Raw genomic sequence first — 14088 nt, 5'->3', positions numbered from 1 at the left:
ACAATTCCAAAGGACTCATGATGAAAAATGCTATACACCTCCAAAGAAAGAACTGATGGAATCTGAATGCAGATCGAAGCATGCTATTTTTCACTTTACTTTTTGTGGGTTTTTTCTTTTAGTCTGTGTCTTCTTTCACAACATGACTGACATAAAAAATTTTTTTCCATTATTGCACATCCATAACCTATATCAACAAGGTGCTTACCATCTCAGGGAGGAAGGAGAAGAGGGAGGTAGGGAGAGAATTTGGAACTCAACATTTTTCAAAATGAATGTCAAAAATTATTTTTACATGTAATTGGGAAAAAAGTAAAATATTTAAAAAAAAACTGAATGATCAATGAATATAGGACATCATCTGATCTGGGCCCCTGTCTTCAGTCAGGATTGTTCTCCTTCCTTATCTCTACCTCTTGGAATTCATGGTTTCTTTCAAAACTCAGCTAACCTGTTGTTAGTCCCTCCTGCAGAAAGTCTTTCCTCCCTAACCCCACTGCCACCTCAGGGGCCTTTCCACCTAAGTTTACTTTGTACATATGCTTTGTATGAGTTTCATATATACTTATATGAAACTAGAAGTACAAGCTCTTTGAGAACATAGATCATTCCATTTCTGTCTTTGTATCTCCAGAACTTAGACAAGAACCTGGCTCAACTGATTTATCATCCCTATTGTCTAGCTGGCACAAAGGAGATCCAGAGAAATTGTCCAAAGTCATCCTTGACCAGCATTAAATGCTAAAATCAGAAAAATCACAGACTCAGAATTGGAAGCCACCTTAGAAGTCAACCACTGTAATCCTTGCTCAAGCCTAACTGAATATACTTGCAAACTTGATAAACATGCCCTCTCTACCTTCATTCAAGGCCTTGAGATAAATGTTCAGTGGAAGAAAGTCAAATGATTCCAAATTAACTGTGGATTAAATTCTATATTATTTCTTTAAGTCTTTAAGTAGTCAAGTCCAAGTCCAAACCATTTCATAATACAGTGGAAAGAACATGAATTGGGCTCAGGTCCTGACTCTGCCACATAGGAGCTGTGTAAACATGGGCAAGTTATATAACTTCTCAGATGCTGTTTCCTCTGCCATAAAATGAGGAGGCTGGAATAGATGATTTCTACGGTTTCTTTCAGCTCTAATATTCTATAATTTGGCTCTTTCATACCTAACTGTTATTCTCCCACAACTGCCCTTGCTCAGGCCAGTCTCCCCTTGTTCTCCAAGAAACTCTAAGAAGTCCATTCCCGCCTCCTCTTCTTAGAATCATAGATTTAGAGATAAAAGGGCCTTTAAAGACTAAATAGTCCAATCCCCTTGTTTTATAGATAGAGGCAGTGAAGAGAGGTAGAATTTCAACCCAGTTTCTTTTACATCACCTATAAACTTTTCCATACTGCCTTCCTGGCTCTTGAAGTTCCCTCTATCTGGAATTCTTACAATGACCTCCCCCTACCCAACATCAACCCATAATTTAAAGATCCCTCTCCCAATAGCTTCAAGACTGGTTGATACCTGGAGGAGGGCTGCCAGTAAAAAACAAAAGAAAACATGGTACATAGAAACTCTATAAGTTCATAGCTTTCCAGCTGTTCCTCACATACAAAATTCCAGCTCCCATGTCCCTATGCCTGGAATGTGCTCCCTCCCCACCTCTGCCTCTAAGAGTCACCATGTTTCCTTCCAAGATTAAGATTAATTCAACGTTCTTACATCTAAACCAGGGAGAGTAAATAGAGAGAAAGAAAACTATAGACCAATTTCTCTAATGAATATTGATGCAAAATTTTAAAATACAATAAATGTTTAGCTCCAATGCTACCTCCTACACGAGGCCTTTCCTGATCCTTTCTCTCCACCCCTAGCCTCCACCCAGCTGCTACAATGACTTCCTTACCTTGTGAGATGTGATACGTTTTCTGGATTTTTCATCCTTAGATGTTTTGTTTGACCTAAAATTAGGAATCAAAAGCAGTTCAACAATGAGTTTTGTGTGGAAAGACTGGGCAAGTAGCTTAAGCTCAATTAGAACATAGTGAGAATGAAGCCAGAGTCATTAATTCAACCCTCTCATGGACCAGTTAGCTATGTCCAGTTCCAGCTTCAGAAACTGAACCCCATGTTTCTGGCAAATCAACTCAAAAAACACAGGCCTGTAATAACTCTATTAATTTTAGAAAAGAAGTCATTGGACTGGGAGTCAAGATACGTGGGTTTGAAACCCAGCTCCAACACTTACAAGCAATATGACCTTGGGCAAGTCTTTGACTCAGTTTTCCCATCTATAAAGATGAGGCTAATGATCTCAGAGAGGCAACAAAATATTCCCTCATTACAAACATTAACAAGCATTGAATTCAAATATATGCATTTGACCATATTAAGGAGCTTCTATGCACTTGTGCTCTTTAGGGTTTTCAACACAAATACTACGTTTTATCGAAGGCTTTTTCTTGAATCAGTTAAGGTGGCATTAGAGCCCTAGGCCTGAAGGAAGACTTGAGTTCAAATCCAGCCTCAGACATTTAGCTGTGTGACCTGGGCGAGTCACTTAACTTCTATTTGCCTCAGTTCCCTCAATTGTAAAATGCAGATAATAATAGCATCTACCTCCCAGGATTGTTATGAGGATCAAATGAAATATTTGTAAAACCTTAGGACAGAGCCTAACACATAGCAGACACTATGTAAATGCTCCCTTCCCTTTGTATCACTTAGCACTGCTATCAATAATTTTGATACAGTTCTAGACATGGCATTTTAGGAAGGTCATGGATAAACTGAAAAGTATCCACAAAGCAACCAGGATGATCAAGAGCATTAAAGATCGTGCTATATGAGAATCAGCTAAAGGAGCTGGGAATGTTGAGCTTGTGTGAAATTAGACTTGAAGGGACAAATATTTTAGAGGCTATAGGCAAACCCTGTTTGCCTCAGTTTCCTCATCGGTAAAATGAGCTGAAGAAGGAAATGGCAAACCACTGCAACGTCTTTGCCAAGAAAACCCCAAATGGGGTCAGGAAGAGTTGGTTGTTGACTGAAACCACTGAAGACCAACAAAAAGAGAATGGAATCAATTCTTTCTTATTGGCCTCAGAGGCAGAGTAAAGAACAAAGAGTGAAGGTTGAAAAGAGGCAACTTAAGTCTGAGATGAAGAAAATCTTCCTCCTAGAACTTTCCAAAAAGGACCTAATGGGCTCCCCTCACCAGAGCTTGATGGCTTCACGTAGGGCCTCTTTTACAGACTTCTTATTCAGGGGTAAGTTAACCTAAATGACTACTGAAGTCTCATAACTCTGTGATGTTGTAACCTCCTCAAGTGCTACTTCTGCTGTGAAAACCTTCCTGATCTCCCCTAATCAATGATTTCTCTCTCTCTCTCTCTCTCTGAGCTCCTTTATCTCAACATTTAAAAAACAGTAGTGTATAACATTAACTGCTTTACGCCTGAATCTCCCCGCTCCTCACTGAATTTATAAACTCTTTGAGGTCTAGCATAACTTTGGGAACTCTTAGGAATTACTCTTAGGAATAAACTCTTGGGAAATACTGGATCAAATCAGCCTCTGCAATATCTCCATTTTTCCCTTCCTTTTTTCTTAAACAAAATTATTATTGAAATCTTTTGTTCTTATATCAACAGAATTTCTCCCAGTATTCTTCTGCCTAGTGCCCTCCAGAGAGCCAACCCATATAATTAATAATATTTTTCATTTCTTTTTTTTTTTTGGAGGCAATGGGAGTTAAGTGACTTGCCCAGGGTCACACAGCTAATTAGCGTCTAAAGTCGCATTTGAACTCAGGTCCTCCTGACTCCAGGGCCAGTGCTCTATCCACTGTGCCACCTAGCTGCCCCGTAATTAATAATATTTTTAAAGAAAAATAAAACAAAGAAATTTCAGTGAAATACGATGCAGCTGAAAGGGTAAAGCCAAGGTCCATCACTTGCACTCATATGTACGTATGCTGTCTAATAGGGCCAAAATGCCCACCCTGCCCAACTGGCCCAATTTCTTTCCTAAGGAGGCTCACCTCAAATGCTACCTCTTCTATGAAGTCTTCCCTGACATTTCCACCAGTCATGATCTTTGACCGCTCCGATGGCTTTGTTTTCATCTCTCCTATACAGCTATCATACCTCTTTCCTATTATAGTTAGCTGAATATTTCTTATATCCCCCTACCAGCTATAAGGATAGTGACTTGTCCTATTTTAATGACTGTTTCTCCCAAACACTGAATCGTGCATTTTAGATAGGATCACAGCCTTTAGGCAGGAAGGGATCTTAGAGGTCATCTAGTCCAACCCTGTTATTTTACAGATGAAGAAGCTGAGGCTCAGAGAGGTAAGCAACTTGCCTAGTAAGTGGCAGAGTGAGGATATGAACTCAAGGCCTCTGACTCAAATCCCTTCTCTTATCCTTACAATCTGTATGAGTTTAGGTAAGTCACTTAACTTGCCTGGGACCCATTTGCTCATCTATAGAATGAGAGGGGTTAGAACAGCCTGTTTCTACTATGCCAAGCTGCTTATTGAATTAAATTGATGGAATTAATTTGGAATAATGAAATTATTTCACTTGATGGTTCTTGTTAAACACTGTTTAAAACCTTAGTCAAGAGGAGTCATACCATGGAGTCAGTTGGGGATAGAGGTAATAATCAGGGGAGAAGGGCCTGGGTTAAGAAGGTACACCATTCCTACTTCTGCCCACCAAGATACATAGACTTTGCTGAGTGTAACTGTGTATCTTCTCCAGTGACCAACATACTTCCATTCCACTTAGCCTATATTTCAGTGACTTCCAAAAACTGTCCATTTTGCCCCATTAGCTATGATGACTTCCTTACCTTACAAGATGAGGTACTTTCTTTGGATTTTTCATTGCTATATGTTTTACTTGACCTGAAATTAGAAATCAAAAGCAGTTTAACAATGCGTTTTGTGTGGAAAGACGGGGCAAGTAGCTTAAACTCAATCAGAACATAGTGAGAAAGAAGCCAGAGTCATGAATTCAATCTTCTGTGGACCAGTTAGCTATGTCCGGTTCCCGGTACAGAAGCTGAACTCTATATTCTTGGCAAAACACAAGCCTGTACTAACTCTATTGATTTTAAAAAAGAAGTCACAGAGGATTAGAAACCAAATGAAATGTTCCTTCCTTACAAACATCAGCAAGTATTGAATTCAAATATGTGCTTTTGACCATATTAACGAGCTTTTCTGCACCTGTGCTCTTTCAGGTTTTCAATATGAATGCTATGTTTTGTCTAAGGCCTTATCCTGGCATTACAGCACTGGGCCTGGAGTCAGGACGACCTGAGTTCAAATCCAACCTCAGACACTTAGCTGTGTGACCTGGGAAAGTCACTTAAGCTCTGTTTGTCTCAGTTCCCTCAACCATAAAATGGAGATGACAGCAGCTACTGCTCAGGATTGTTGTGAAATGAACTATCATATGAAATATTTGTAAAGCCTTAGGACAGTGCCTGGCACATTATATAAATGTTTATTCCTTTCCCTCTCTATTGAAATAATCATACGGTTCTTGCTTTTATCGTTTCCACAAGCAATTGTGCTAATTGTTTTCCCAGTGCTGAACCAACTTGAGCTTATTCCTGCAGAATCCAACTTGTCTCAGCGAATGGCTTTCTGCACAGATTGCTGGAGTCTTTTTGTGAGGATTTTAGGCAAAATTTTCGCACCAACATTCATAGTAAGAATAGTCTATAGTTCTGCTTCTATTTTTCTCTCCTTGGTCAGGATATCAAGACTATATCTTACAAAAGGAGTTTGATAAACTGTACTTTATTTTTGAGAATAATTTTTGTGGCGTAGCTATTGGTTGCTCTTTAAATGTGGCTAGATGGTGCAGTGGATAGTGTGCTGGCCTAAAGTCAGGAAGACTGATCTTCCTGAGTTCAAATCTAGCTGAGTCTGAGGACGCTTACTGGCTGTATGACCCTGGGCAAGTCACCTAACTCTGTCTGCCTCCATGTCTTCATCTGTAAACTGGAGAAAGAAATGGCAAGCTGCCCCTGTACCTTTGCCAAAGAAAACCCCAAAAGTAGTCACAAAGAGTCAGATAAGAATGAAAAGACTAAACAACAAATGATAGAATTCACTTGTAAATTCATCTGGCCTAGGAGTTTTTTCCTTTAGTAGTTTTAATTTACATTTGCTCAAATTCATTTTCTGAGACTGCATTAAGATCTGTATTCTTGTTGTTGTTTTTAATTCAGATGTGTTTTGTTTTGTTTTTTGCTTTTAGGTGAGGCAATCAGGATTAAGTGGCTTTCCCAAGGTCACACAACTAGTGTCAAGTATCTGAGGCAGGATTTGAACTCAGGTCCTCCTGACTCCAAGGCCGAAGCTCTATCCACTGTGCCACCTAGCTGCCCCTCAGGTGTTTATTTCTGAAATTTCCAGTAACTTCTTTTGAATTCTTGGCTTTGTCTTTTTATGTTATATACTAAATCTGTTCCACTGATTAGCCTCTCAATTTTTTAACCAGTACCAAATCATTTTGATAATAATTACTTTGTAATATAGTTTAAGATCTTCTATTGCTAGCCCCTTTAGTTCCTTCTTTTTCATCAATTTCCTTGAGATGCTTGACCTTTTATTCATTCTTTGATAGTTGCATTGGAATGGGACTGAATAAGTAAATAATTTAGACTTGTCATTTTTCTTATATTGCCACAAACTACTAATATGCATTTCATATTTCTCCAGTGGTTGAATCTGTATTTCTTTTGAGTGTTTTGTTATTACATACATATAATTTCTATGTGTTTTTAGTAGACTTCCAAATATTTTATACATTTTGTAGCTTATATATTCTTAGCTATTTTAAATGGAATTTCTTTTTGTATCTCTTCCTATTGGGTTTTAATTGGTTATATACAGGAATGCCGATGATTTATGTTGATTTATTTTATATCTTGCTACTTTGCTGAAGTTGCTCCAACTAACTTTTAAATTGACTTTGTAGCGTTTTCTAAATAAATTATCATATTGTCTACAAAAAGCAATAATTATGTTTCTTCTTTGCGTATGCTTTATTCTTCAGATTTCTTTTTCTTATCTTAATGCTATAGTTAGTGTTTCTAGAACTAAGTGAAATAGTAGTGACAATAATGGGCATTATATAGGTTATACATGTACAACTATATAAAACATTTCCATATTAGTCACAGTTGTGAAACAAGAAATGGATCAAAAAAAAAACCCATGAAAAAATAAAATGAAAAAAGTGTGCCTTGATTTGCATTCAGAGTCTATCAGTTCTTTATACGGATGTGGATAGCATTTTCCATCATGAGTCCTTTGTACTTGTCTTAGGTCATTGTGTTGCTGAGAAGAGCTGAGTCATTCATATTTGATCATCACACAATGTTGCTGATACTGTGTACAATGTTTTCCTGGTTCTGCTTATTTTGCTTTGCATCAGTTCGTACAAATCTTTCCAAGTTTTTCTGAAACCTACCTGCTCATCATTTCTTATTGCACAATAGTATTCCATTTCATTAATATGCCACAGTTTGTTCAGCCATTCTCCAATTGATGGGCATCCCCTCAATTTCCATTATTTTTTACCATGAAAAGGGTTGCTATAAATCTTTTTGCACATGTACGTCCTTTCCCCTTTTTTATGATCTCTTTGGGATACAGACCTACTAGTGGTATTCCTGGATCAAAGGGTTTGCACAGTTTGGTTGCCCTTTGGGCATAGTTCCAAATTATTCCCCCGAATAGTTGGATCATTTCACAACTCCACCAACAGTGTGTCAGTGTCCCAATTTTCCCACATCCTCTCAGACAGCAAATATGTTTTTGATATGTAAACTAAGGTGAGACAAAGTAAGAGAAAGAAAACTGTAGGCTAATATCTCTAATGACCACTGCTGTAAACATTTTCAATAAAATGTAACAAATAGGCTATAATAACATTTAAAAATTAATTAATTTTTAGTTTTCAATGTTCACTTTTATAAGATTTTGAGTTATAATAACATCTTAAAAAATTATACACTATGGCCAGGTTGGATTTATACTGGGAAAGTAGGTTTGATTTAATATAAAGACTATAAACTTAAACCGTATTAGTTACATAAATATAATAACATTATTATAATCAATACATGCTGAAAAGGTTTTTGACAAAATCTAACACTCATTTCTGTTAAGCACCAAAAAAACAGAGTAATAAATGTATTTTTCCTCACCATAATAAATAGCATCTATTTTAAAATCAAGAGCAAGCATTTTATGTAATGGAGAAAAATTAGGGGCTTTTCCAGTAAATTCATGGATATAACCTATATAAAATTGCCTGCCATTTTAGGAAGAGGGGAGGGGAGAATGAGAGGGAGAAATATTTGGAACTCAAAATCTTGTAAAAATGAATGCTAAAAATTGTCTTGACATATAATTGGGAAAAAACTTGAATACTATCAAAATTTTAAAAAAACATGTTTGTATCATGGAAAGTTTTTGGAAGAGTCCTTTCTTTTCCTCTTTTTCCAATAATTTATTAATTTATAATTAATTTTTGAATGTTTGATAAAAGGCACTAGAAAATTCCTGTAGTCCTAGTGCTCCCTCCCACCTCTTTGGGATTTTATTTCTGGATTATTCAACTTTTTTCTGATGTTGAATTATTTAAATAATGTTTCTTCTGCTAGTCTAGGTATTTTATATTTAAGAATTTATCCATTTCATTTGTTTTGTTGGCACATAACTGAACAAAAATAATTTAATAGTTTCCTCTTCAAATGTGAAATTTTTAATTTTTGATGGGCAGAATATGGTTTTCTTCTCTTTTTAAAAGTCAGATTAGCTATTTGTCTTTTTTACCATTTTTTTCAAATTAACTCCTAGTTTTACTTATTCCAAAGTTCGTATTTCAATCTTGTTAATCTCTTGATTTTCAGAATTTTGACTTCATTGTTTACTTGAAGGTTTTTGACATGTCTTTCTGGGGTGTTTTTGTTGCATGCCCAATTCAATGTTTTTTTCTTCCCTTTTTTTGATAACAGTGTTTAGATACGTAAAAATTTCCCCAAAAAAAGTTGGTTGCTTTAGCTACTACATCCCATAAGCTTTTATACGCTAATCTCATTACTATAATTTTCCTTGAAGTATTCTGTTGTTTCTATAATTTCTTCTTTGATCCACTCTTCTTTAGAATTCTTAGTCTTCAACTAATTTTAATCCAATACATGTTTAATTTTTACCAAGTTTACATGTATGATTGAGAAAAAATATAAACCTCTGTGTTCCCATTTAGAAATCACCAGAGAGCTATTATATCTAATTTTTCTAAAGTGCTATTCATGTCCTTAGCTTCTTTCTTGTTTAGCTTTTTGTTTCTCTAGATCTGAAAGGGATACCTTTCAATGATATCCTCCACTATTAAACTGTACTTTAGTTGTCTACTTTTCCCTACAATTTGATTAACTTTCACTTTAAGTATTAATCGGGCAGCTAGGTGGTGTTTAGTGCGTAGCGTATTGAGCCCAGAGTCAGTAAGACCTGAGTTCAAATTCAGCCTCAGACATCTACTAGCAGTGTGACCCTGGGGCAAGTCATTTAACTTCTGTTTGCCTTAACAAACTGGAGAAAGAAACAGCAGACCACTCCAGTATCTTCTCCAAGGAAACCCCAAATGAGGTCACAAAGAGTCAGCCACAACTGAACAACAATTAAGTATTAAGATGCTATGCTGCTCAGAACATATAAGTATTGCCAAGATATTGATTCATAAGCAATGGTACCTTTAAGCAAAATGTCATATCCCTGTTTATTGTAGCATTTTATTGTCTATATTTAGCTTTATCCAAAAAGATGGCTACTCTTGCCTTTTTCAGTTCATATTAAGTAAAACAGATTCTCTTCCAGTTCCTCTCATTTTAACTTTATGTGAATTTTTGCATTTCAAGTATACTTCTTATAAATAATATATTGCTGGATAGTTTTCTAATCCATGCTGTTAAACACTTACATTTTATGAGTTTATCTTATTCAGTTCATAATTATCATTATTGTTTATTTCCCTATATCTTGTACTTTTTCCAAACTTTTTCCCCACTCCCTTCTTTACACCTAAAAATGTGGTAAAAGAGGAGTTTGCCCAATATTTGTGATCTATAAACAAAGTAATGTTTCCATTCTATTATACCTCTTCTCTTTCCTTTGACTATTCCCTTACGTATCCTGCCTTCCCTCTTAAACCTCATTCTTCCCATCTCATCTCCTTGAGTTTAATCTATTTCTGCACCATGATATGTATAACTGTGTCCAACCTTCCTTTACCCAGCTCAGATGAAAGTGAGATTCTTGGAATATTGTTTCCCCCAACCTCCTCATCCATGCTTGAATACTTTCCATCTCATTCATCCATTATGTAAGACAGTGCTCTCCCTTCCCAGTACAGTTCCTTATCTAATTCTATTTCTGTCATCTCCTAAGTAATTTAAAACTGAACACCAACCACAGGATCTCTTTCTTATTTATCTTTCTCGGTTGTAATCTTTTTTCTTTTGCCTTTTGGATTATTATATCCCAAGTTCTCCCTTTCTTTATAGTGAGTTTTGCCAAGACTTGTGTGAGCCAGCCCAAGGTCTGTTAGCACTTGAATTTTTTTCTTCTTGGCCCTTTGGAGTATCTTTTCTTTGACTACAACACTTTGGACATTAGCTATGATATTCCTGAAATTTTTCATTTGGGTTCTTTTTCAGAAGGTAACCATTAGAGTCTGTTTTCACCATGCCCTCCAGTTCTAAGAGATTGGTAGTTTTCATTTATGATTTCTTGAAATAAGATATCCAAGCTTTATTTTTGGTGGGGGGGGGTGTAATATTTTTCAGATAGTCTGATTCTTTTATTCTGTCTCCTTGAACTATTTTCCAGATCAGTTGTTTTTTATATTATGTACATTTTCTCCTTTTAAAAAAAAACTCTTTAATATTTCTTGGGTCTCATCTCATTGGGTCATTATTTTCTAATTGGCCCACTCTAATTTACAGGGCATTCTCAGGCAAGATTTCCTAACATCTGCTCTAAGGTATTAATTCTTGCCATTTTTTCCTCTCTGCTGGAAGAGAAAGTGAGGCTGGTGACCTTGCATAGCCCTCCCTCACTCAAATCAAAGTCAATTGCAAGTCACGTCATCATCTCCCTGATGTCACCGTCCTCTTTGAGAACAAAGGACAAACACAACCTGTGAATAGTCTGAGCTGCCTGAATTGGGACCCACCTAGCTGTTCCAGTTGGGTAACTCAGCTCATCATCCCCTCTCCCTGTCCCTGTCCCTCTCCTCTCTGGGGTTTACTGGCTAGATTTCTTTCTCAAAGACTAAGCCTTAAACCCAATTCACTCCAGAGCTCATAGATTGGACAACAGGACCCTGCCAAAGCACCACTTAATGGTTATTTTTTGGGCCCTCCTGGCTCAGAGTGAATGTAAATAGTAACTGTTTCTCTTTTGGCCAGCAACTGAGGGTCTTCCCCTTCCCCTCCCCCTCCCAATTTGATTTTTTTTTTAATTAAAGGGGCCTTCCTTGACTCACTTCTTAAAGAGGCCTATTCACTGAACGGGAGTCACCTCAAAGTTAAAACCTGAAAACACCTTAGCTTAAAAGGGCCAAGGTCTCCCAATGCATCCTGGGCCATCTCCAGTCGTCCAGATGAATATTTGGCCACTGGACCCAGATCTCTCTAGAGAAGGAAGTGAGTCTGATGATCCTGCACAACCCTCCCTCACTCAAATCAAAGTTAATGGCAAGTCATGTCATCATCTCCCTGATGTCATGGTTCTCTTTGAGAACAAAGGACAAATACAACAACCTTCTCCTCCCTAACATTTCGTATTACTTATTTGATTTCTTCAGGTATTGTACATAGCCTTTGTGGCCAGGCCATTTTTTATCTGAGGCTCTATGCAAATTTGTTACATAATTACTCTTTTCTGGGTTTGCCCATTGGTCACTTCAATTCAAGGTTATTTCTGCATTGCTTGGTGTTTTCTTTGGTTTACTCACATTACCTGCCTCAGGTCTGGATTGGGAGTTGGGGTGGGTCAGGCATGCAGCAAGGGCCTTGGGTCCCACTCTGTTTTTGTACTTACGGATAGTACAGGTCCAGGGCCCTGCTTCATCTGGAGTGTAGTGACTAAGATTAGGCCCCGCCTTCTTAAGTAATTATCTGGTCTTCTCTCCAGTGGTGACTCAGGGACCAAGTACCTGAGGAATACTGCTCAAGGGCTTTTTCCAATAGGGGTTCCAGGACTTCCCTATGTGGGGGACGGTCCTCAATTTGTTTCCCATATGCCATATATCTAACCTAATTTGTTTCTATCCAGGACTTCTGCAGGATTCTTACTGTCATTTTGTGCAGTCCTGGCCTGGGTAGAGAAGTTTATTCTTTTAGTATTCTTTATTATTCCTTCTGGAGCCTTTTCAGAGCTTCACTGGAGGAAGAAGTTTCCTATAGGTACTAACACTCTCTTTCAAATTCAGTTTTGCTGGCATATAATACAGCAATTTCTGATGATTATTTTTAGGAACTTAAATGTTATGCCATTTGATATCTATGTATGTGGAAGTATCCTAAAAACTGTAAAAGAATAATAAAATCATTAACACCACCAAACTGGAAAGGCTCTGAGCATGGTCCCTAAAAAGACTATGTATACTCTTTTGTTTAAGAGACAAACTAAATTTGGGGAAGATTTCCTGCTCACAGCTACCTCAACACTAAAGCATAGTCTTTAGATCTATGATTTTATGGGTGTAGATGCCCCCTAAACTGATTTAGATTGCAGCTTTTCCACACTTTAACAGATGGCTTTCTTCATTTGCTGGGTGTAAAACCTCATATCACTTCATTCCTGGACTACTACAATAGCAGGTTTGGGGGAAAGATAATGCTGCTTGGTCTTCCTGTCACAAGTCTCTTCCCACTCCAGTCCCTTCTCCATTTAACTGCCAAAGTGAGTTTACTAAAGCACAAATCTGACCACATCACCCTCATCTCAATAAACTCCACTGACTCCACTCAAAGCCCTTCATAAACTGCTCCACACACACACACCCCATTCCAGTGTTTTTAAACTTTATACTGCCATCGCCCTATGTAGTCCATAACTGAGTAACACTGTTGTCCCTGCTTGCCGTTCCTCACATAAGACTCTCCATCTCCTGACTCCAGGCATTTTCACCCACTGTACCCTATGGCTGGAATGCTCTCCCTTTCTCATCTCTGCTCTCTGGCTTCCTTAAACTCCAAATAAAAACCTACCTTCTCCATGAAGCCATTCTGGATCCCCCTTACTTCTAGTGACTCCCCTTCTTGATTATTTCCAATTTATCCTATACAGATCTTTGTACATAGCTGTTTACATGTTGTCGTCCCCACTAGAATCTTTACAAGTATTATCCTCACACCAGCCCTACAAGGTAGATACTATTATTATCCCCATTTTAAAAATAAGGATACTGAGGCAAATGGTCAAGTTAAATGATTTGCCCAGCATCACACAGGTAACACATTTCTGAGGCCATATTTGAAGTCAAAGTCTTCCTGACTCTGGGTCCAGCACTCCATCCACTGCACCACCTAGCAGTAATTTATGCATCTTAATACTCTCATGGCTAGAAATGGAAATTCCATAACCCCTCCCTAACTCCACATATCATCCATTTAGGGACTTACCTTTCTGATCAGAAACTTCTCAGGCAGCCTGATTATACAGTACCTTCTCCTACCTCACTCCTATGTACACTGATCGCAGCCATGAAATAGAAGTGGTTCTAGACTAGGTTCTCTAAAATTTGGCGGGGGGGGGAGCTTTTTGGTGAGGCAATTCGGATTAAGCGACTTGCCCAGGGTCACACAGCTAGTAGATGTCAAGTATCTGAGGCTGGATTTGAACTCAGGTCCTCCTGACTCCAAGGCTGGAGCTCTATCCACTGTGCCACCTAGCTGCCCCTAAATTTGGCTTTCTTAAAAGGGGCCAAACCTTTTCTCATGTCTGAGTATTTTTGAAACACTTGAAAACAAGTTTTTAAACAAAAACACG

At 37.7% G+C, this 14088-nt stretch overlaps 1 protein-coding gene across 2 annotated transcripts in view; it reads right to left on the bottom strand.

Annotated features, from left to right (window-relative positions):
- Window positions 1-14088, bottom strand: part of EFCAB8 (EF-hand calcium binding domain 8) — a 136188-nt gene that overhangs the window by 114513 nt on the left and 7587 nt on the right. For both annotated transcript variants that reach the window (XM_020990739.2, XM_020990740.2), the window contains exons 2-3: window positions 4857-4911; window positions 1903-1957 (exon numbers count right to left, since the gene is read on the bottom strand). In XM_020990739.2, the coding sequence (XP_020846398.1) occupies window positions 1903-1957; window positions 4857-4891 (90 nt within the window). In that variant the 5' untranslated portion in view covers window positions 4892-4911. The remainder of the gene's footprint in view (window positions 1-1902; window positions 1958-4856; window positions 4912-14088) is intronic.

This window comes from Phascolarctos cinereus, unplaced genomic scaffold (genome assembly GCF_003287225.1).
Source record: "Phascolarctos cinereus isolate Bilbo 61053 unplaced genomic scaffold, phaCin_HiC Scaffold_2;HRSCAF=192, whole genome shotgun sequence".
Classification (NCBI taxonomy): domain Eukaryota; kingdom Metazoa; phylum Chordata; class Mammalia; order Diprotodontia; family Phascolarctidae; genus Phascolarctos; species Phascolarctos cinereus.
Note: the sequence above shows the minus strand (reverse complement) of the source record. Positions and strands in the feature narration are given on the sequence as shown.